The sequence below is a fragment of the Podarcis erhardii genome, assembly GCF_964252035.2.
Source record: "Podarcis erhardii genome assembly, chromosome: 2".
NCBI classification, from domain to species: Eukaryota; Metazoa; Chordata; class Lepidosauria; order Squamata; family Lacertidae; genus Podarcis; species Podarcis erhardii.
In genome coordinates, this window is record NC_138498.1 from 19952019 (window position 1) to 19975743 (window position 23725).

General features: G+C 42.8%; 1 protein-coding gene across 5 annotated transcripts in view; it reads left to right on the plus strand.

The window, feature by feature from the left end:
- Positions 1-23725, plus strand: part of ANKFN1 (ankyrin repeat and fibronectin type III domain containing 1) — a 281459-nt gene that overhangs the window by 184353 nt on the left and 73381 nt on the right. For all 5 annotated transcript variants that reach the window (XM_081849564.1, XM_081849563.1, XM_081849562.1 and 2 more), the window contains 4 exons: positions 1775-1969; positions 3962-4075; positions 18396-18493; positions 20822-20912. In XM_081849564.1, coding sequence (XP_081705690.1) covers positions 1775-1969; positions 3962-4075; positions 18396-18493; positions 20822-20912 — 498 coding nt within the window. The remainder of the gene's footprint in view (positions 1-1774; positions 1970-3961; positions 4076-18395; positions 18494-20821; positions 20913-23725) is intronic.

A 23725-nucleotide genomic window follows, 5' to 3' on the forward strand; every position in this document is an offset into this window, starting at 1 on the left:
GTCCCTAAATAGCCCTTAGAATCATAGAATTGGAAGGGGCCCAAGGACCATCTAATCCAACTCCCTGCAATGCAGGAATCTCAGCTAAAATATCCATGACAGATGGCCATCCAACACCTGCTTAAAAACCTCCAAGGAAGGAGAGCCCACAACCTCTCGTGGGAGTCAGCTCTACTGCCAAACAGCTCTTGCTGTCAAGTTTCCCCCCAAAATTTTTAGTCTGAATCTCTTTTCTTGTAACTTGAAGCCATTGCCTTGAGTCCTACCCTCCAGAGCAAGAGAAAACAAGCATGCTTCCTCTTCCATGTGACAGCCCTTAAGATATTTGAAGATGGCTCTCATATCTCCTCTCAGTCACCTCTTTTCCAGGCTAAACATACTCATCTCCTTCAAGCGCTCCTTGTAAGGCTTAGTGCTTCCTATGTTCTTCCAGTGTGGTGTAGTGGTTAAGAGCAGTAGACCCGTAATCTGGGGAACCGGGTTCGTGTCTCCGCTCCTCCACATGCAGCTGCTGGGTGACCTTGGGCCAGTCACACTTCTCTGAAGTCTCTCAGCCCCACTCACCTCACAGAGTGTTTGTTGTGGGGGAGGAAGGGAAAGGAAATTGTTAGCTGCTTGGAGACTCCTTAAGGGGAGTGAAAGGCGGGATATCAAATCCAAACTACTACTACTACTACTACTACTACTCTTCTTCTTCTTCTTCTTCTTCTTCTTCTTCTTCTTCTTCTTCTTCTCTTCTTCTTCTTCTTCTTCTTCTTCTCTCCCAAATGTTGTTGGACTCTATCTTCCATCATCCCTAGTTCTCAAAGTAAATAATTAGGGATGGTGATGATGAAATTTGTATACTGCACTATACCTGCAAGTCTCAGGGCAGTTCACAAGATAAAAATCACAAAATACATAGAAAAAAATAAGAACAAGAACAGCCCAATAATCTCCCCTCCCCAACACATTTTAAAAGGGCATTGGATGTTAATCAGCCCAAGGCTTGGTTAAAGAGGAATGCTTTCGCCAGACGCCTAAAAGTGTACAATGCAGGAGCCAGGAGAAGCTGCAGAACCTGCAGGGAAAGGAGAATGTTAGCCACTTTGAGACTCCTTCGGGGAGTGAAAAAGCGGGATATCAAATCCAAACTCTTCTTCCTGTGTTCTGTTCTTCAGACTCTCTTGCAGTGTGATAGGGCATGCTAGTGGGGCTCTTCTTTTGGGTCACAGCAAAAGGATTTTGGCCAGACTAGTCCCACACACTGATCTTTCTCCCCTGCACTTCTGCCAGTGTGGTGTAGTGGTTAAGAGCGGTAGACTCGTAATCTGGGGAACCAGGTTCGCGTCTCTGCTCCTCCACATGCAGCTGCTGGGTGACCTTGGGCCAGTCACACTTCTCTGAAGTCTCTCAGCCTCACTTACCTCACAGAGTGTTTGTTGTGGGGGATGAAGGGAAAGGAGCTGCTTGGAGACTCCTTCGGGTAGTGATAAAGCGGGATATCAAATCCAAACTCTTCTCTTCTTCTTCTCTTCTCACCCTAACCCCTGGTCAAGTGGATGAAATCTGCAATTTTGCCATGCCAAAGTCCTAGTCAGTGGCGTAGCGTGGGGGGTGCAGGGGGGGCCGGCCGCACCGGGCGCAACATCTGGGGGTTAGGGAAATCCACGGGTTAGGGGGCACAAATCCATGGGTTAGGGGGCGCAAATTACTTGCCTTGCCCCGGGTGCTGATAACCCACGCTACGCCACTGGTCCTAGTGCTAACTTCGACATTTCCCTTCCCCTGCCAGTTGTCAGCATGGAAAGCAGGTCACTCCATCTGAGCAACTTAGTTCAAGAGGCCCAGCAACGAGTCAGCGATCTGTCTGCAGAAGTAATGAATGAAGGGCTCAGCACAGACAGCTCCGAGAAGGAGAAGCAGCTGAAATCCTGGGAGTGGAGACACCGACTCTACAAGCGCATGAAATCGGGCTATGAACATTCCAGTAAGAAAAACCAACTATTCATCCTCACTGGTGTTCATGCAGAGCAGTAGATCTCAGTCTTAAAACCAGGGGAACTGGTGCGGATAGAACAAGTTGCCTTCTGAAACTTAAAGTAATGTGGGTGGTGGGATTCGAGAAGACCTTATCTAGTTCATGAAGATGACAGGGAGCCACATTTCTCATAGCTGTAAATCAGCCTCTGCAAGTACATGATGCTTTCTTAAGGCTTCTACTATACAAAACAGAAGACACCTTTATTTTTAAGAGATGCAGCAATGTTTATTAGAATTTACATTTACTAGATTAATTAATAGGGACGTGGGTGGCGCTGTGGGTTAAACCACAGAGCCTAGGGCTTGCCAATCAGAAGGTTGGCGGTTCAAATCCCTGCCACGGGGTGAGCTCCCGTTGCTCGGTCCCTGCTCCTGCCAACCTAGCAGTTCGAGAGCACGTCAAAGTGCAAGTAGATAAATAGGTATCGCTCCAGTGGGAAGGTAAAAGGTGTTTCTGTGCGCTGCTCTGGTTCGCCAGAAGCAGCTTAGTCATGCTGGCCACATGACGCAGAAGCTGTACGCTGGCTCCCTCAGCCAATAAAGCGAGATGAGCGCCGCAACCCCAGAGTCGGTCACAACTAGACCTAATGGTCAGGGGCCCCTTTACCTTTAGATTAATTAATAGGCTAAAAACAGTTAAAAGTATTTGAAATATATTCAGGGTTGTGTGTTGATTTCATGCTCCTTATTTCAGCTCATGGTCAACAGTGAGTGAGTTTCCCCCCAAAACCTCTGGCTATATATACATTATTTACACAATTGGTCCCGCATGATTGGCTGATTCAACTCCCCTCCTGGAGCCAGATTGGGATGCTTCTGCGGGCCAATCAGGTTGCTGATTCACTTCCTCCTCAAGCCGGATTGGGCGGCTGCTGCAGACCAATCAAGTTGCTACCTTCTAGGATCCTATCTGCCTATTGTTCTAGGATCCAAGCTCAGTACATAACACTATTTAATTAAACAATTGCCATATTCTTTATTACAGTGATTTCCCTAAAGCCTTTCTCTCAAGATGACAAATCTTTTATAAAAGAATGAAAATGGTTTATTGAATCTTTACAGATAAATTATAAATAGGTAAAAACATTGGCAAGATCATTGTAACAACCTGAAGTTTTACAAGAGTATATATTTAAAGAAGATTAATAAATAAGCAAGTTAATTTGATTTGGATATGCAGAATATATTAAAAATAAATTTAAGGAACCACAAAAAGAGGGAAGTGGAAGTCAATTTTGAAATGTCAAAATGAATGTATGAATGTAAAATTAGGGAAATGTATAAAACTAGTGAAATGTATAAATTTGAAAAGTGTATGTGTGTGTATATGTGTGTGTGTGTGTGTGTGTGTGTGTGTGTGTATTACGGAAACAAACTTGTTTCAATTACTACAGTTTGATAAAGCTTACACTTCAACCTTATACATAGCTAGACGCCAAAATAAGTTCACTTGTGCTTTTGGGAACTTACTCTCTGGCAAAAGTGTAAAAGATGGCCATCCTACTGCTGCAAATAATTGTTTTCATTGGGTAGAAAATAAAGCAATGGTTTGAGCTGCTGTATAAATGTGCTTCCTTATTCAGCAATAATTTGAAATGCAGATCAAAAATAAGTAACAAAATTTAATGCATTATTTGGTTCCTTATCTGTCCTAGTACTGATCTCGGCAAGCATCTGTGCGTTTCTTATTTACATATATCGAGGAAATGTTTGATTTCTGGGGTGCTAGCATTATCCAAAAGAGATGAAGGCAACCAAACAAACAAATAGCGTCCATCTGATCTCATTAGCATAGACTGCCTAGTAGCGTTCACCATTTGAAGCAACACCATATGAAAGCTCACCAGTTTTTTGTATGGTTTGGGGACGTTTCTTTGATGAGCACTGTTTGAAAAGTATTTGTTCCGCCTGTAACACGATGTTTTCTCTTTGCCCCCAGGAGCCCCCGAGGCACCGACCAACGTCTGCCTCATGGTGACAAGCAGCACATCACTCACTGTCACTTTCCAAGAACCTCATAGCATGAACTCAGCAGTGGTGACCAAATATAAAGGTACTGACTTTGGGTTGGTTTCATGGCTTTGCGTTGATGAGACCTGTCTGATTAAGATAGCCTGTTTACAGCAACCATCTCGCAAATCAAGCCAGGTTAACAATATGGTACGGTGTCAAATGTTGAGTAAGATCATTGAGAGAATTGCCTGAGGACAAAGTAAGGTTTGATTAGGAGGGCTGTTAAAAGGTAAAGGGACCCCTGACCATTAGGTCCATTCGTGGCCGACCCTGGGGTTGTGGCGCTCATCTCAATCTATAGGCCGAGGGAGCTGGCATGCAGCTTCCAGGTCATGTGGCCAGCATGACTAAGCTGCTTCTGGCGAACCAGAGCAGCGCATGGAAATGCTGTTTACCTTCCCGCCAGAGAGGTACCTATTTATCTACTTGCACTTGCTTTCGAACTGCTAGGTTGGCAGGAGCAGGGACCGAGCAACGGGAGCTCACCCCGTTGCAGGGATTCGAACCGCCGACCTTCTGATTGGCAAGCCCTAGGCTCTCTGGTTTAACCCACAGCGCCACCCGCGTCCCTCAGGAGGGCTGGGCAGGTTGCAAATGGGACACCCAGGTCCCTTCCTGGCTTGCTTTCCATTCCATGTGACCGAGCACTCAGTCCGAGAAGGACTTTTTATTTTTGAAAGTTATTTATTTGGTTTTTCAGATTAAAATTTAACAGTCATATATTGAACATAGATAATAAAAAACAAGATTCCAAGGAATCTCCTGGACTTCCATCCTCCCCTTTGTGGGTCCTATTATTAATCATTTCCTCCTGCATCTTTTACGATGATCCAAATCTTTTACATCTTCATTATATCCAAAATCCACTATTCAACTACAAGTGATATTCCAATGCTACTAACGATCTTAACTGTTTACAATGCTCTTGAAGATAACTTATAAATTTTCCCCATTCTTTATTAAGACTTTGGTCTTTCTGATTTATGATTCTTCTGGTCATTTTAGCCATTTCGGCATAGTCCATCAACTTAATCTGCCATTCTTCTCTGGTCGGGACATGACTTCCAAATTTAAGAGGCCAGGAAGTTAATAGGATTGCTCTTGTTAGTAGCATTGTAAATATGCAATGAATAATAATAATAATAATAATAATAATAATAATAATAATAATAATTTATTACTTTATCCCACACATCTAACTGGGTTGCCCAGCCACTCTGGTGTGAGACATCACTGAGGGATGTCTGACATCAGAGGTCAGCTTTTGTGCATAGTGTGATTGCATGAGAACCAGCCCTATCCTGAAGAATGGACTGTTTTTATTATGATTATTTTACTATTGGGCTGCCCATCAGTATGCTTTTTACTATGTTTTAATTTTGTTTTTACCATTGAAGTTTTGTAATGTGTTTCTAATGTTGTACACTGCCCTGAGATATTTTGATGAAGGACGGGATATAAATCAAATTAACAACAACAACAAGAACACACATTTTAAACTAACAGCCTGGTTTTAATCATGTTTACTCAAACAAGAGGAAGAAAGGGATATATATTAGCCCCTGAACAAAGGAAACATTTGGAAACAATATAAAGGCTGGGGAAAACAAAGATACACAGAATGCTTTGCTATCACATATTAACATTTATAGAAAAACAACCCATATTAGTGCTTTTAAAAAATAAAACAAAATCAACACTTTAGTATGGTGGTCTGAGTATGTCATGAGCTAACTATCCAGCTGATTCACAGTCACAGAGTCTAGTCAAGGGAAAGGTAACAGATCTAAAAGGTAAAGTGTAAAGGGACCCCTGACCATTAGGTCCAGTCGTGGCTGACTCTGAGGTTGAGGCGCTCATCTCGCTTTATTGGCCAAGGGAGCCGGCATACAGCTTCCGGGTCATGTGGTCAGCATGACTAAGTCACTTCTGGCGAACCAGAGCAGAGCACGGAAACGCCGTTTACCTTCCCGCCGGGGCGGTACCTATTTATCTACTTGCACTTTGACGTGCTTTCGAACTGCTAGGTTGGCAGGAGCAGGGACCGAGCAACGGGAGCTCACCCCATCGCTGGGATTCAAACCGCCGACCTTCCGATCAGCAAGTCGTAGGCTCTGTGGTTTAACCCACAGCACCATCTGCGTCCCGGTAACAGATCTAATCAACCATTAAAATGGGGAATAGTTGATTTTTCTCAACGCTTTTGTTCAGATCTAGAAATTAAGAATTTAGAACAATTTCTATCATTTGGGCCACTCCCAGGAAATTGGTAAAAAACAACCACAACTTTTTAGGGGGGAGAGAAAGCAAATTAGCTGATTGTTAAGATCTGGTATCCTCCGAAGGGTGTTCCGATTTCCATCATCCTCAACCTTCATGGCCAATGAGAAGTTTGCTCAAACAACATCCAGAAGGATGCAGTTCCTCGCATGAGGAGTTAGATGTTTTCAAGCCCAGGTGAGCATGAGACTCTTTATCTGGGGGTCGTGGGTTCGAGCCCCATGTGGAGCAAAAGATTCCTGCATCGCAGGGGGTTGGACTAGATGACCCTTGTGGTCCCTTCCAACTCTATGATCTATTATCTATTATCACTTTCAGTCTTCCATCCAACAAACCTCAAATTAAAGTTTCTCAGAAGAAGGGAAAAGATGAGGCATGGGTTTGTCATGCTCCAGCATGCCAAATAGTCAAGCACTCAGAAGCAACTTCTTTCAAGTTAAAGTGTTTATGATCACAGTTCCTATGAATCATATTCAATGCCACACTTTATTGCTACAAAAAAAGAAAAGAAAAAAGTAGGGTAAAACCAATACCAAAAATAAGCTACTTGTGGCTTCCCTTATGAAATTAGGATTTGCTTTCAGATTGGTTAACTTTATTGCTTATAATAAAAGCGCGGCATATGACTCGGGATGGGGGTGAAAAATTGATTCAGTCCACACTTAAAAGTGAACTTACCTAGTTTGCACGTTCTGAAACAATACGCAAACCAAAACACAGCCATCCTTCAGAAGTTGCACTTCTGTGAATTTTGCAATATAATTTGCAAACCAAGGAATGCATTGTACACACACACACACACACACACACACACACACATGAAATGTGCCTTAAAAAATCACATATTCATGAAAATAACAGACAGAAATACATTGTATTAGAGGAAATTGCTTTGCAAAAAGTAGGCACTATTATATACAACAATGTTTGGAGAAATTTGCAATACAGTGCAATTTTCATGATGCAGCTTTTTTAAAAAAATGCAATCTGATGTGTAAATGTGGAGGACCAAACTGTTGGATTCCAAAAATATGAGAAACGTAGAGAAACTGAAATTGATAGGTTTGTCCCAGTGGCACTGGACAAGCAAAGTGCACCCCTTCCCACAAACCTTGTCTTTTGGCATGGTTTGTGTTATTATTAAAGCACATATCATCTGTATGTTTAATAGGTACTGTGCCTTAGGGGTAAGTAATGAGGACTTTCTGACCCATTTTCCCTTGGGACAGCACACTCCAGTGTTTTGTGACAGAGGAGGCGTGAGATGGATGGCAATACTTAATCCTTCCCTTGCCAGTCGTTTTCCCCAAAAACTTTCTTTTGCCTAGCTGTTTTTTTACCCCATTGTTGCTTTAGACCTGCATAGGTCTAGAGCACTGCAGGAGTGAAAGCAGATGGCAGGGGCAAAATGTGTAATTTTGGTAAGGTTTTAGCTACATTGCTGCGTTTGGTCAAAGGCATCATCATATTTCTGGTTTGGGGAGTAAAACAGCGTGGCAGGAGAAGGGTTAAACACCCACCCCACAGCCCTGTTTAGGGAAGCTTTTAATATTTGATATTTTATTCAGTTTTTAATCTGTTGGGAGCTGCCCAGAGTGGTTGGGGAAACCTAGTCAAATTGGTGGGGTATAAATATATTATTATTATTATTATTATTATTATTATTATTATTATTCCTTTTGCTACTTTACTTTTCTAGTTCAAAGTGCTCTGCTGGAGGCACTAGTCTTGTTCAGATTTCTCTATTTATCCATAATGACAGGAACCATATTTTTGCACTGAAAAGTCTTGTGTTTAGGCACAACCCTGGTGATTAAACTCAGCCTCCCCATACCTCATGCAAACGTGGTACTCAAGACTGAAAACAATGTGATAATATTAGACGGCCTTGGTTCTGGGATGCATGGGTAATATTCATTAAGCATTTTTATATACCTCCCACCCCATGGAACCCCAACCTATGGAATTGGCCACTATACTGTAGAATTTTTAAAAGCATCAAATGAACTACAAATCATTTTTCAATGCCACTTTGCTCTACTTAGTCATGTAAGTGTTTTGTTTTTTTTCAGAATCCCCAGCTTTCAAGTCTATGAATGTTCCCCTGCTCTTCATTATCAGTTGTCATTAAAAACCATACTTCAACAAGTAGGCCTATGTGTTGAAACTGACTTTATTCTTTTCAACAGCAAAATGGGAAGCTGCTCTTTCCTTGACCGCCTGATTGCTTTGTGATTTGTGGCTGTTCTGTGGAGGCCAGCATTTGGATCCATCATTGCCTGATATGATGTGAAACCTGTTTGGCATCCTGCATTCTCTTAAAGTTGTGTGCAAAGGAGATAGCAATGCTTTTCTTTTCATTTTCTCAGCCAGGAGTGGCGAACCTGTAGATCACCAAGTTCTGTTCAACTCCAATTCCATCAGCCATGTCCAGTAGCTAGCGGTTACAAAAGAGTTGGAGAATAACCACAGGTTCCCCATCTGTGCTCTAAACTGCAGATCAGGCATAGTTATCTCTCTCTTGGACTACTGCAATGTGCTCTATGTGAGGCTACCTTTGAAGGTGACCCAGAAACTACAACTAATCCAGAATGCGGCAGAAGGGGTGACTGGGAGCAGCAGCCGAGACCATATAACGCTGATCTTGAAAGACCCACACTGGCTCCCAGTACGTTTCTGAGCACAATTCAAAGTGTTGGTGCTGACCTTTAAAGCCCTAAATGGCCTCGGTCCAGTATACCTGAAGGAGCGTGTCCACCCCCATTTTTCTGCCCAGACACAGAGGTCCAGCCCCAAGGGCCTTCTGGTGGTTCCCTCGCTGCGAGAAGCCAAGTTACAGGGAACCAGGCAGAGAGCCTTCTCGGTAGTGGCGCCTGCCCTGTGGAACACCCTCCCACCAGATGTCAAAGAGAAAAATAACTACCAAACTTTTAGAAGACATCTAAAGGCAGTCCTGTTTAGGAAAGCTTTTAATGTTTAATAGGTTATTGTATTTTAGTGTTTTGTTGGAAGTCCATATCGGAAGTGGGGTTTTTTACTGGCAAACCTGGCCCTCCAGATGTTTTGGGACTACAAATTCCATCATCCCTGACCACTGGTCCTGTTAGCTAGGGATGATGGAAGTTGTAGTCCCAAAACATCTAGAGGGCAGAGTCTGCCTATGCCTGCCGTAGATGGATCTGCCTGACATGACTTCAAAAGGGAGATAGTACTCTTGAGATTGCTTCCCTAAACTTAAGGTAAAGGTAAAGGGACCCCTGACTATTAGGTCCAGTCGCAGATGACTCTGGGGTCACGGCGCTCATCTTGCTTTATTGGCTGAGGGAGCCAGCGTACAACTTCCAGTTCATGTGGCCAGCATGACTAAGCCGCTTCTGGCGAACCAGAGCAGCACACAGAAATGCCGTTTACATTCCCACTGGAGCGGTACCTATTTATCTACTTGCACTTTGATGTGCTTTCGAACTGCTAGGTTGGCAGGAGCAGGGACCGAGCAACGGGAGCTCACCCCATCGCAGGGATTCGAACTGCCGACCTTCTGATCGGCAAGCCCTAGGCTCTGTGGTTTAACCCACAGCGCCACCCGCGTCCCTCCTCCCTAAACTTACAAGAACACTATATTTTAACCCCTAGCCTGATCTTCTAGGTTGTTCAAAAGCAGGGATTTTTTTCAGCCAGAATTCACTGAAACTCACTTCCGGCACCTCTCAGGTGGGCGCCATTGCCATTATAAGAGAACAATGGAGCTGTTTGTGGTCATTTTGCTTTTTCTAGAAAATAGAACAGCTCAGAAGCATGTGTGAGGAGCCCTAGTTCAAACAGAGAGGGGGCCATTTAATGCTTCCATTTCTCATAGTCTGTATTCGGAGCTGCCGCCAAAACTTAACCCTAAAGCAAAACAAGCCAATCTGTGTCGATAAATTTCCCAAAGCAAAATTCAGAGTGAATATGAAAGTTCCTCCTCAGGCAAAACATCTGACACATTCAGAAAGAAACAGAGTTTTGAGGGATTCTTTCATCTTCTGTCATTTTGGGTGGTATTATCCAACTGCCTACGCATTGCATTCCATACAATAGATGGACCATATGGTTCTTCATGCGTCAGATCCATAGCTGTCAATGTTTCCCCTTTTTAAAGGGAAATTCCCTTATTCCAAATAGGATTCCTCACAAGAAAAGGGAAAAGCTGACAGCTATGCTCAGATCTGAGGTGCTGGGGAGCAGCTGCCACTCAGGTAGAAAATGTTGGACGAGGTTGACTCTGTCTCTCGGGTAAAACTGCTTCTTGATGTCATTATATAACAGTAAGTCACATTAAAAAGGCCCGAGTTAGTGTTTATGTTTGTTTTAGCCTCCCTGAGCTCTTATCCCTCAGCCTCTGAGGCCTCTGATTTCCATCTTTCACCTCAAAGCCATTGCTTTTGTCAGGGAAAGTAAGATTTCACAGCTTAAGAGGCCCCATGCTGAGGAGAGAATTTCTTTGATCCCTAAGCACCATCTAAAAGTGTTTTAACAAGAATTTAAAGATTTAGTTAGGGAAGAAAAGAAAATAGTCCTAAGCATAAGTCCTAAATGTAGTTTGTCCAGAATATATATATATATATATATATATATATATAGTCACTCCATCCCTCTCTCTGTGCAATATTATAACTCTGGAGAAAGTATGGTGAAATGTGAAATTGTTTCATAAGTCGCTCATATCTGGGCTACTACTTTGATGCATATAGCTAGACTTCCACTTGCTGTGACAATTTGCCTGAGGGTGGGAGGTGACAGAAGGTCCTTTTTATGGACCACATTTACTGGAAGATAATACGCACAAGGGTTGCCAAGCTGGCCTCTGTGGGCCCATTTACTGAGACAGTATGTGCATGACCAGATGGCAGTACACGTCAGAAGAACAGCTCACCTGAATTCATGTCAATAATGAAATTTCTCAGGAGAAATTCAGCAGCCTCCTAGAATTAACGTTAGGCTATAAAAGCAGGCTTGTCTTGATTGAATCCCAGATTGAGAGATGGGTTCAGAAAGTTGCGCTGGCCATACGTTTTTGGCCACAGAAATTTCACCCAAAGTGAAATCTGAAGTGGATGTGGGTGTTTCTCCTCAGGAAACACATCTGAGAAATCACAAAGGAGGGTGAAGAGTTTGGTCAGGCGGACAGAATGTTTCAGGGGATGGCTGCTACCAGATTGCACCTTAAAGTGAAATGGATAGTGAGTTCCTTTCAGGCCAAACATCTGAGGAATTTCAAGGATGGGCAAAATAAGTTTGAAAAGACTAATGAGATTTCTACTGGGGGGGTTTGCACACACCTGAAAGAGACACAATTGGCCCACTGTTGTTTACAGTTTAAAAGTCTATTAGGTGATGATGGTATTACAGCGCGACCAAAATAAAATTAAATGCCTCTATCATCCCAATTTCTGAAGTCAATAGGGAGCTTGTCTCCATATGCTTCATAATGAAGAACATTCCACAGGTGAAAATTTACTTTTCACTCCCCAATGTATTGAGAGCCCTTTGCCCATTCTTGCAAGAAGGAAGAGTTCTGTTCCTCCTTCTGCCCCCTTATTCAGGCAATGTTATCTCTAAAAGAGAAGTCCCAGCAAAGGAAGAATGGATACAAAAATTTATGGAATATGCAGAAATGGCAAAGCTTACCGGAAGAATAAGGAATCAAGATAACAAATCTTTTATAAAAGAATGGAAATGGTTTATTGAATATTTACAGATAAATTGTAAACATGTAAGAACATTGGCAGGATTATTGTAATAATCAGCAGGAACCTGCAGTATATATTTAAAGACGATGAATAAATGAGCAAATTAAGTTAATTTGGATATGCAGAAGATATTAAAAAAAACTTAAGGAACCACAGAAAGAGGGGGAAGGAAGTCAAGCTTTGAAATGTCAAAATGATTGTGAAATGTATAAACTTGAGAAGTATAAATATATATATATATTTTTAAAATGTTATCTCTAAAAGAAGGAGACCCTTTAAAGGCAGGATAAAGGAGTGGAATTTATCTGCAGTATCTGCAGTAGTGACACAGAAATGATAATAATACCCAGCCTGTTGGAAGTATTTCACACTGTTTTGAAATTCTTGAACATTATTGGTAAGTACATCCTGGTTCTTGCGTGCATTACTGAAAATGTGTTGCATTTCCATGGGGAATCAGGATTCATCTTTTTTCCCCTTCCAGCTGATGGGTAAGGAAAGCTATTACCAGGAGAAAAGCAAATATTATCTAAGAGTATTGTACAATATTTCGCCCCTGCTGCTGCCTTTAAAAATATAATACTACATGACCTGTTTTGCCCAAACATCTACACCTGCATTTTAAATGATTCTAGGGCATTCAGTTCAGGCAATTTCTCATGTTTGATAACACTGCCCAGTGCATTAAAAAGCTACTCGCAGTGTTTAAGGGCTGAATCTCTGCAAATTTGACAAGGTCCAGGGAACTGCTTTCAGATATATGCCACATTCTGATAGAAGGAAAATAAAATACTAAAGAGGTGGAAGATGGCCATTGAGCCCTTTCGTTATACGCCAGTTTAAAAGAGTGAACATTCAAAATCCTTCATAGGTGGTAGATGATCATCCTTTACACTCGTTTTCTCATCTTTTAAACCAGGATTAGAAGCCAATTTATGCTGGGGTCAATGTAAGCATAGGGACACAGGTGGCGCTATGGGTTAAACCACAGAGCCTAGGACTTTCCGATCAGAAGGTCGGCGGTTCGAATCCCTGTGACAGGGTGAGCTCCCGTTTCTCGGTCCCTGCTCCTGCCAACCTAGCAGTTCAAAAGCACACCAGTGCAAGTAGATAAATAGGTACCGCTCCGGTAGGAAGGTAAACAGCGTTTCTGTGCTCTGCTCTGGTTCGCCAGAAGCAGCTTAGTCATGCTGGCCACATGACCCGGAAGCTGTACGCTGGCTCCCTTGGCCAATAAAGCAAAATGAGCGCCACAACCCCAGAGTTGGTCACGACTGGACCTAATGGTCAAGGGTCCCTTTACCTTTACCAATGTAAGCATAAGAGCACTTTGTTTCATGTGAAATTCCACCCAAACATTACTCTGTGTTTGGGGATGGGCGAAGATGTCATTTTCAGTTTCTCTCAGTTTCTCATTTTCCCAGTCAAGTCCAGTGCTTCACTATTCCTCATCAGTTTGCGGATATATTTTGTTAAACGTTCTCATGAAAATTCACCAGCATTTCACTGACCGCAGCAAGATTAGTGATAGCTCACCAATGGACGAACCAGACTGAAATACCCCTGAATATATAGAAGAAGAATATCTGGGATACAGCAATGTCTGAGCGTTTCATGAGACATGGGAGGCCAATTAAAGGCAGAATGAATAGAGACACCTCCTTTCAAACTGACTTCCTTTTCCTTTAAAACAATTGCTGGACGCTGGAGCATTTCACTCATTGGTTATTTTCTGGCTGTGACTGACGTGCTATTTAAGCCACTGCTGTATCACTTTTGATAGTTTAGGTCCCTTGATATAGGCTCTTTGTCTTTATGATGACCTCTACCTCATGATGGGTTTGGATATGGCTTCCATACACCTGGAATTTCCTGGACGTAGCCAGGATTCGTCCTTCGAAAATGGCATCCAGGTGGAATTTTTGAAAAGCATCCAAAATGTCCAGGAAAACCCAAACATGCGGGCAGCCCATATCGGAAGTGGTTTTTTTTTTGCAATTTCCCTAAGAAATAGGTAAAAAACCTCCTGGGGGGGGGGGAGATGTTGTAAAACAGAGCCCAACAACTTCTGTGTCTGGATTTTCATTCCTTGAAATAAGGCAACCCTAGGTTTGAAATTAAGATCATGGCCACTGGTCCCATCACCTCCTGGCAAATGGAAGGGGAAGAAATGGAGGTAGTGAGAGATTTTACTTTATTGGGCTCCATGATCACTGCAGATGGTGGCAGCAGTCACGAAATTAAAGACGCCTGCTTCTTGGGAGAAAAGCGCTGACAAACCTAGACAGCATCTTAAAAAGCAGAGACATCACCTTGCCAACAAAGGTCTGTATTGTTAAAGCTATGGTTTTCCCAGTAGTGATATATGGAAGTGAGAGCTGGACCATAAAGAAGGCTGATTGCCGAAGAATTGGTGCTTTTGAATTATGGTGCTGGAGGAGACTCTTGAGAGTCCCGTGGACTGCAAGAAGATCAAACCTATCCATTCTTGACGAAATCAGCCCTGAGTGCTCACTGGAAGGACAGATCGTGAAGCTGAGGCTCCAATACTTTGGCCACCTCATGAGAAGAGAAGACTCCCTGGAAAAGACCCCGATGTTGGGAAAGATGGAGGGCACAAGGAGAAGGGGACGACAGAGGACGAGATGGTTGGACAGTGTTCTTGAAGCTACCAACACGAGTTTGACCAAACTGCGGGAGGCAGTGGAAGACAGGAGTGCCTGGCGTGCTCTGGTCCATGGGGTCACAAAGAGGTGGACACAACTAAATGACTAAACAACAACAACATCTCTAAAAGAGAAGTTGCTGTTGTTGAATAGGACATCCCTATTTCAGTTTGACCAAACTGCAGGAGGCAGTGTAAGACAGGAGTGCCTGGCGTGCTCTGGTCCATGGGATCACGAACAGTCAGACATGACTAAACGACTCAACAACAACAACAAAGTTCCAACAAAGTTCCAACAAAGTTTGGAAGACTTTGTGGGATTCCAGAGTCATCCTTTTTCTTCTTCCTCCAAATGCGATATGAAAAACAATTTTAGGGAACCCTCCTCCCTTTCCCCCCTTCCTTCCCAACATCTTGATTTAGAAAGTTGACTAGAACTCACTATAGCTAGCACTGATTCTTGATGATCCTACTATTGTCAGCTCCCTTTGATTCCCAACAGTAAATCCCTCCGCACTGCGCCATATGGTTTCACTGTACATGACGACAAAGAATGGCCCCAGATTAAAGCCCATTATTCTCTTCCTCCAGAACGGGTCTTCTGACAAGACTGCACATTCCTTTTGGTTTGACATTAAACAACCTAGGACGGTCTTCTCCCATTTTATGCCGGCCCAGTAATGGAACTTGTCTGTTTTGGCAGCTTGTATACCCAGCTTTAGTTCGAAATGATTTAATGCAGCAAAAGTTATAAAGCCCAGAAAATTGTGGTTTACAATGGAAAATGTGACAGGCCATCAAATATAATGACACTTACAGGCACTCTGTAATGAAAGGCTACTATGCGCCAGTGCAAGAACCCCCATACAAGATGTTCTGTTAACAGCCTCTAAATTTTCATTGCTGCGGCTGGAGATAGTTCTGTGGCTCTCAATAAAGTCTGAGGTGTTTGTGTTGTTAGAGCTTCAGGGAGCTCAAGGTTAATGGACAAAAGTTAATGTTTCGTTGAGCGCTGCTTCTCACATTATGTTTGAAAGGCTGTGTACAGTCTCAGAAGTTGAACCCATGTCTGGAGCCCTGTGAAAAACCATAATGCAAAATACATGTGTCACTTTTGGCTCAAGGCAGACACTTGTATGTGATTGGGTATCTGCTGCCCTTGGTCACCTAGCTAAAAGAAGCCCACCAAGCCATGTTCTGTGACAGGTTTTTATGAGAAGGTTGGCTAGACTGGTGACTGGGAGTGGTCGCCGAGACAACATAACACCGGTCCTGAAAGATCTGCATTGGCTCCCAGTACATTTCCGAGCACAATTCAAAGTGTTGGTGCTGACCTTTAAAGCCCTAAATGGCCTCGGCCCAGTATACCTGAAGGAGTGTCTCCACCCCATCATTCAGCCCAGACACTGAGGTCCAGCTCCCTCACTGTGAGACATGAGGTTACAGGGAACCAGGCAGAGGGCCTTCTTGGTCATGGCGCCCGCCCTGTGGAACGCCCTCCCATCAGATGTCAATGAAATAAACAACTATTTGAGTTTTAGAAGACATCTGAAGGCAGCCCTGTTTAGGAAAGTTTTTAATGTCTGATGTTTTATCATGTTTTTAATATGCTGTTGGGAACCACCTGGAGTAGCTGGAGTAACCTATTATTATTGTTGTTGTTGTTATTGTTGTTGTTGTTGTTGTTGTTGTTGTTGTTGTTATGCCAGCATGGTGTAGTGGTTAAGAGCAGTGGACTCGTAATCTGGTAAACCGGGTTCGATTCCCTGCTCTTCCACATGCAGCTGCTGGGTGACCTTGGGCCAGTCACACTTCTTTGAAGTCTCTCAGCCCCACTCACCTCACAGAGTGTTTGTTGTGGGGGAGGAAGGGAAAGGAGATTCTTAGCCGCTTGGAGACTGCTTAAGGGGAGTGAAAGGCGGGATATCAAATCCAAACTCCTCCTCCTCTTCTTCTCTCCCAGATGTTGTCGGACTCTATCTCGCATCATCCCTAGTTCTCACAGCCAGTAATCAGGGATGATGATGATGATGATGATGATGATGATGATGATGATGATGAAATTTGTATACTGCACTATACCTGCAGGTCTCCGGGCAGTTCACAAGATAAAATCACAAAATACATAATAAAAATAAGAACAAGAACAGCCCAATAATCTCCCTTCCCCAACACATTTTAAAAGGGCATTGGATGTTAATTAGCCCAAGGCTTGATTAAAGAGGAATGTTAAAGTGTACAATGAAGGAGCCGGGAGAAGCTCCCTGGAGAGAGCATTCCACGAACAGGGAGCCACTACAGAAATGGCCCTTCCTTCCTTCCTTCCTTCCTTCCTTCCTTCCTTCCTTTCATATCTGTAGCAATTGGGCCTTATTTTGATACAGGGAAGCTGCCCGTAAGTTAGTTTTTTGCTATGGTGTCCATCCTTGCAAAATACCGTAGTTTTCCGCGTATAAGACTATGTTTCCCCCCAATTTTTTTAAGTTTAAAATTGGGGGTCGTCTTATACACGAAATGTTTAAAATATTTATTTCTTAATTTTGGGCTCAAAAAATAGGGGTCGTCTTATACATGGGGGCATCTTATAGACTGAAAAATATGGTAGTTAGGTCCTAGTGTCATCAATCATCAAAGTGTGACATTTTATTATTGCTGTAACAGCCCTGCAAACTGTGAGGCTCTGTATTATTTCCTTTGTATATAATGGAGGTTGGTAGACTTGCTATTGTCCACTCTGTCTTCTCGTTTAAAAGCAACAGCATGGTGGCTAGATGTGTGCTCTGGCTAACATATCAAGGGTTTAGGACTGCTCTGCCTTCTTACTATAGATAAAGTGGTCTTAGATCTGCAGCCTCCTTTATTCATTAAGATTACTTCTTCTGAATTTGCTGCCTCTGCTCGTCTTCAGCTCGGTAAGCTATAACCAGCACCTGATTTAATTTAATAGTATTCTTCAAAAATGCACGCAGCTCAGTTTTGAAACAATCTCAGGTTTTTGGTGTTTGCAGAAATTCTGATTCAAAATGGTTCTTCTGGTGAATGGGTATGTGATTTCAGTGATCTCAGGAGGCGTTGCAAACAGGGGCAAAGGACTCACACACACACATTGCATTTTAAAGGCTTTCTAGTTATTGCACCCAGCAAAAGCAGGGAAATTGATCTCTGCTCTCCCCAGAACAGAGAACAACATCTGTAGGAAAAAGTGAAAAGAGTGGGTATGTTTTTATCAAACTTTGACGAACCCCAATGCCTAAGTTTCAAGCTTAAAGATTTTCCGAAGTAATTATCAGCTCCGCTCTCCTTCATTGTGTGTCTGTATGTGAGGAATTCAGTGGTTCAATAATTTTATTCTATTTTTAGACAGATGAAACTGTCCTCTTGTGTTGCTTCAAACTGTGAACCCCACCGAACGTCACCTCCTAAGCACTGAATTGTTGGCTGATTTTCAACCAGTAGATCCACGTACTTGCTTAGCTGCTTGCAGGCCAAAATTCCCTTTCTCTTTGCGAGAGTAAAGTGCAAATGTTTGCTTGGCTTAACTTGCATGCAGAAAACCTTCTTCAACACTTTCATTGATACAGAGGCCTGAGACAAACAAGGGAGAGATGATGTAAATTAGCTGAATATTCCTCTCTTAGACAATTGATGTCTAGTTAACCTTTCCACTGTTTGATTTTGTTTCCTAGCGGAATGGAGCTATTCAGAAGACTTTTCTCCTTTGGCTGGGGAAATCATCACGGATAACCTTCAGTCTATGAGGTGCACCATCACCGGCCTCACCATGGTAAATGACAAGGCCTTAATTTAGATTGCGCTGCTCCCCAAACACTAGCAAAACTGCCCACTTTGAATTTAAGCTGCTCGAGGAGAACAGCTGAGCGCCATTCCTCCGGCAAGGGCTGCCAGTCATTAAACGCATTGTGTCTGGTACCCAGCATCTGAAAACCACAAAGGGGTGGGCGGTTGGCTGTAGGTTGTTTTGTGAGTCGCTGTATTAGTGGGGGGAGATCTGAAGAGAGTGGAATTAAAGCTGCTGTGCCATGGATCATGGGCTAATCTTAGGGCAGATCAAAGGCTTTGGAGAGATCCAATCCTGACTCCATGTCTGATGCCTAAAATAACAGTTCCATCCCCACCGCTTTGTTGGGGAAACAAAAGTCGCTGGCTGCAGCAACTTAAAAGGAGAGAGGGGTGTTTTTATAGAGATTAAAAGTGGGTGGCTGATGGACAATGATCTCCCTATGGAGAGTCTCAGGAGGGGGGCATATAAGGATGTCCACTTCACATTCATTTGCCTTCAACTTTCGGTCCTTCATAAGCAGCTGAATGTGACTTTCGACATCAGTAACAGGGTTTTTTTTATTTTTAAAATTCATCAATATTTCCAGCTGGAGGGAAATCTCAGATACATTCTCCTGTCTCAAAATCGTTTGCATTTTTTTTAATTTAAAGAAAAACCTGTGTTAGTCGAGGGAGACACATTAAGTTCTTCTAAACTGACTTTTAAATTCAACATTTAACATCTTGGGGTTTGAAGCTTAGATTTTAAAAGTGTCTTTTTACAGTTGGGTTTTTGTTGTTGATTTGTGCAAAGGTTAGCTTTGAACAAATGCTTTGGTAGAGACATTCATAAGATGCCTGATACGATTTCCCAGATAATATTTTTTTCCCCAGCTTCATGTCCGTGGGAGGCAGCAGCTGAAATGGGGCGTTTTGGGGCAGAAGTGGCGATCGAAAGCCCTGTAGATCCCAGGAAAGCACCAATTCCCAGGTTGTTATGTCATGTGTAGTTTGGGCCTTAGCCTGGCTCAGCAGAAGGCAACTCCTTATAGCTCTGTGGAACATCTAAAAACAGGGTACCTCTGTTGACCTAGAAGACTGTGGTTGTAGCCCTAACATGCACATCCCATAGACCTCCCTTTGACCTGTTTCAGGAGCTGTTCCTTGAGAGACAATTTAGATGCAAATCGTCAGCAATTTATACAACCTACAAGAATAATAAAAGCCATGCACTGCTCAGTGCTAGCTAATCTAAACTACTTCTCAGGGTCCCAGAGATACAGTATGCAATATTGTAAGAGATAAGGTGAAGCCAATTGTAAATGATGGAGAATGCAGCGCCAATACATGAATAAAACATGCGGCCAACACGTTTTTCTATTATTATAATAATGATGGTGATGATCTCAAGCAGTTTATGCCTCATATTTCTTTGGGGTAACCTTTGTGTTTGTTTGGGGGCAAGCTTTGTTTCTGAAACGTTCCACTGTGGACAGTGAAGGAACAGAAGAAAAGTCGATTTTTGACACTTGCTATGATATTATTAGCATTGTTTCAATGCCATTTGGCAACATTTGGCTTCTCTAGCTGCTGTTTCTTCTCAATAATGTCTTCCTCCCTCCTTCCCTCCCTCCTTATTAATATTATTATTATTTTTCAAATTTCTATACCACCCTTCCTCCAAAGATCACAAGACAGTTTACAATATATACAGCGGTACCTCGGTTCTCAAACATAATCCATTCCTGAAGACCGTTCGGCTTCCAAAACGTTCGAAAACCGAGGGAGGGCTTCCCATTGGTTGCAAGAGTTTCTTGCACACAGCAGAAACCATGTCACACGTTCAAGTTCCGAAAAATGTTCGAAAACGGAAGCATTTACTTCCGGGTTTGGGGCATTCGAGAACCAAAACATTCGACAACGGAGGTGTTCGGGAACCAAGGTACCACTGTATTCCTCCCTCTCTTCCTTTAATTCTGCTTCTTCATCTTATTGGTTTCACTGTCCTCAGACTCATTTGCTCTCACTTCTACTTGGTTGTGGCAACCTGCAAGCTTTTCTTGCTGATGCAACAGCGCTACGGCTTATGTATTATCATCACAGGCAGCCATAAGCAAAGCCGCACGTTCTGCAGTTGCTTCAGCTGTCTCGAATGCGCCAGTTTCAAACGTTAGTGAACATTCAGCACAGCCCTGCTATAAAACAGGTTACAAGAAATGTATTTGGGTCACTGGGCTCGCTCCTTTGTCAATGGGTAGCCACATGACTATGGAATGCTCGTTTTGCCCGTGCTCATAAACTTGGAGTCATCTGTTTTATTTTCTCATTACAGGGCCGAATCTATTATGTCCGAGTTTATGCTTATAACATGAAAGGCTGGGGGCAGCCTCAGACTTCCACGCCCCCCTGTGCTTCTCCTTCAAGTAGGTTAAGAGTTTTTGTCTATTTCAACATTGACTGCTTGTATTATTTGAACAACATGCATTCATCCTCTCTTTTAAAGTGGAATTTAATAATGAGATCTGGATTTGAGGATTGAAGATAATGTTTGCTTATAGAAACTGGCTTTGTGGGGTGTTATATTGGATTGGACAAAGTGAATATTGTTTTTATATAGCAGACAGATGAATTGGAAGTTCTTTATTTTCTGAATCTTAATTTTTTTATTTTTCTCTTTTCACCTCTTTTCTACTCTTTCTTTATTTTTTTTCTTTCTCTATTTCTTCACGCCTTTTTGGGATTTTTATTGTATCTAGATAAAAGTCTTGGTTTGGTTTTAAAAGGGAAAAGATATTAAGTTTTGTCTTTCTCTCTGTAAAACTTAATAAAATTAATTTTTAAAAAATAAATAGAGTGACATTTAAAAGGCTAGTTCAGCCACGGTAAAATGATCGTGGCAGCAAAAAATAAAATAAATAAATAAAATGGAATGCATTTATAGAGATAGTTAATCTATGTGCTTTCAACCTCCCAATTAGCCCTGTGTTTGGCTGTCTGTGAAATATCTGGTCCTTCAAGAACTTACATGTGGAAGCAGGAAGTTGCCTAACTCGGAGTCAAACAATTGGTCCATCTAGTTCAGCAATGCCTATAGTGGTTGGCAGCAGCTCTCTAAGAGCCAGTGTGGTGTAGTGGTTAAGAGCAGTAGATTCGTAATCTGGTGAACCGGGTTCGCGTCCCCGCTCCTCCACATGCAGCTGCTGGGTGACCTTGGGCAGAGTGTTTGTTGTGGGGGAGGAAGGAAAAGGAGAATGTTAGCCGCTTTGAGACTCCTTCGGGTAGTGGTAAAGCGGGATATCAAATCCAAACTCTTCTTCTTCTTCAGACCAAGTTTGGCCTATCCTTGCTTTGCCTGGAGTTGCCCTGGGTTGAGCCTGCAATACTCTGTGTGCAAAGTGAATGATGTACCACTGAGCCATGGTCTTTCTCACACCCAGCTGTGTATGAAATTATACTTTTGTTCATTTGTTTACATGTGTAGCACCATTGATGGTCATAGCTAATAATAATAATAATAATAATAATAATAATAATAATAATAATGTTATTATTTGTACCCCGCCCATACGGCTGGGTTTCTCCAGCCACTCTGGGCAGCTTCCAGAATATATAAAAACGTAATAAAACATTTAACATTTTAAACACCCCCAGACGGGGTTGCCTTAAGATGTCTTCTACAGATTCCATGGTTACTTATCTCCTTGACATCCAATGGGAGTGCATTCCACAGGGCGGGTGCTACTACCGAGAAGGCCCTCTGCCTGGTTCCCTGTAACCTCCCTTCTCACAGTAAGGGAACCGCCAGAAGACCCTCACAGGGCCACAACAAAACGACAAAACACAGAAATGGGAAAATGTGAATGAAAAAGATCCCCTACACCCATATTCTTTTAAAACCATACAGGGTTTTCTGTGTGTGTAAGCTTTCATTTTCTTTGAAAAGAAATATTAAAATGTAGAGGCATGATCGGATCCTCTCCTTAACTTTCTCCAAATTCAGAATGCTAGCAGTTGGTCTACACGTTACTTTTATCACTCTCGCAAGCTGGAAATGGCTTCTCTCTGTGGCTTTTCCAAGCCACCAACATGAAATGTCGTGCAGCAGCTGATCTCACTATATTTATGGCTGCCAGGAAAAGTTGGCATGCCAGCTGCCAAACACAGCCAAATACACAATGCACAACCATTAACTGGTACATGAGGCTGGCCTTGGTGGAAAAGCGACCGCCCAAAAGCCATTTCCAGCTTCCTCTGTATGTTAAAGATAATGCTTAGACCAGTTCTAAAACAGAAGATAAGACAATCAAATACAGTGGTACCTTGGTGTCAGGGAACTGCCATCGGAGAGACAGGTGGTGGACAGGCTCCAGGAGAATAGGAGAGAATCTGCAGCAGAAGAGGGAACCAGCAGGGGGAGTGCAGGAGTCACAGCGGAGGGGAGGCTCTGGGATGCTTCCAGTGAGAGTAGTGGAGAGGTAACGGGACCCCCGTTGGGAACTCCCACCCTTCGCCGGAAACTGTCACGCAGAGAGTCACGAAGGCGCATGTCCGTCAAACAGCTTTTATGTTGGCGTAAATTCCGTAGACGCCCACTGTCAGATTCTACCAGCGACTGACGGAGTCATGCTTTGGGGGCCCCGTTAGTGCCTCGGTTTGGATGACCAGCCAAACCCCAGAGGGATCAAGGTTTTACGCACAAGCAGCTCATTATCCCATCACACTTGGGTTACAGACGCTTCAGGTTACAGACTCTGCTAACCCAGAAATAGTACCTCGGTTTAAGAACTTTGCTTCAGGATAAGAACAGAAATTGCGTGGCGGCGGCAGGAGGCCCCATTAGCTAAAGTGGTGCTTCAGGTTAAGAACAGTTTCAGGTTAAGAATGGACCTCCAGAACAAATTAAGTTCTTAACCCAAGGTACCACTGTACTGCGAAATAGCCTCTCTTTTGTCAAAAACGAAATTACTCACCACCACACCACCCCCTGCCACCCTTTAAATGACCAAAGGTGTGTTTTAGTTACCTGGAACTAGAATAAGTACTCTCTCATTTTACAGTGGTACCTCGGTTCTCAAATTTAATCCGTTCTGGAAGTCCGTTCCAAAACCAAAGTGTTCCAAAACCAAGGCGTGCTTTCTCATAGAAAGTAATGCAAAATGGATTAATCTGTTCCAGACTTTTAAAAACAACCCCTAAAACAGCAATTTAACATGAATTTTACTATCTAACGAGACCA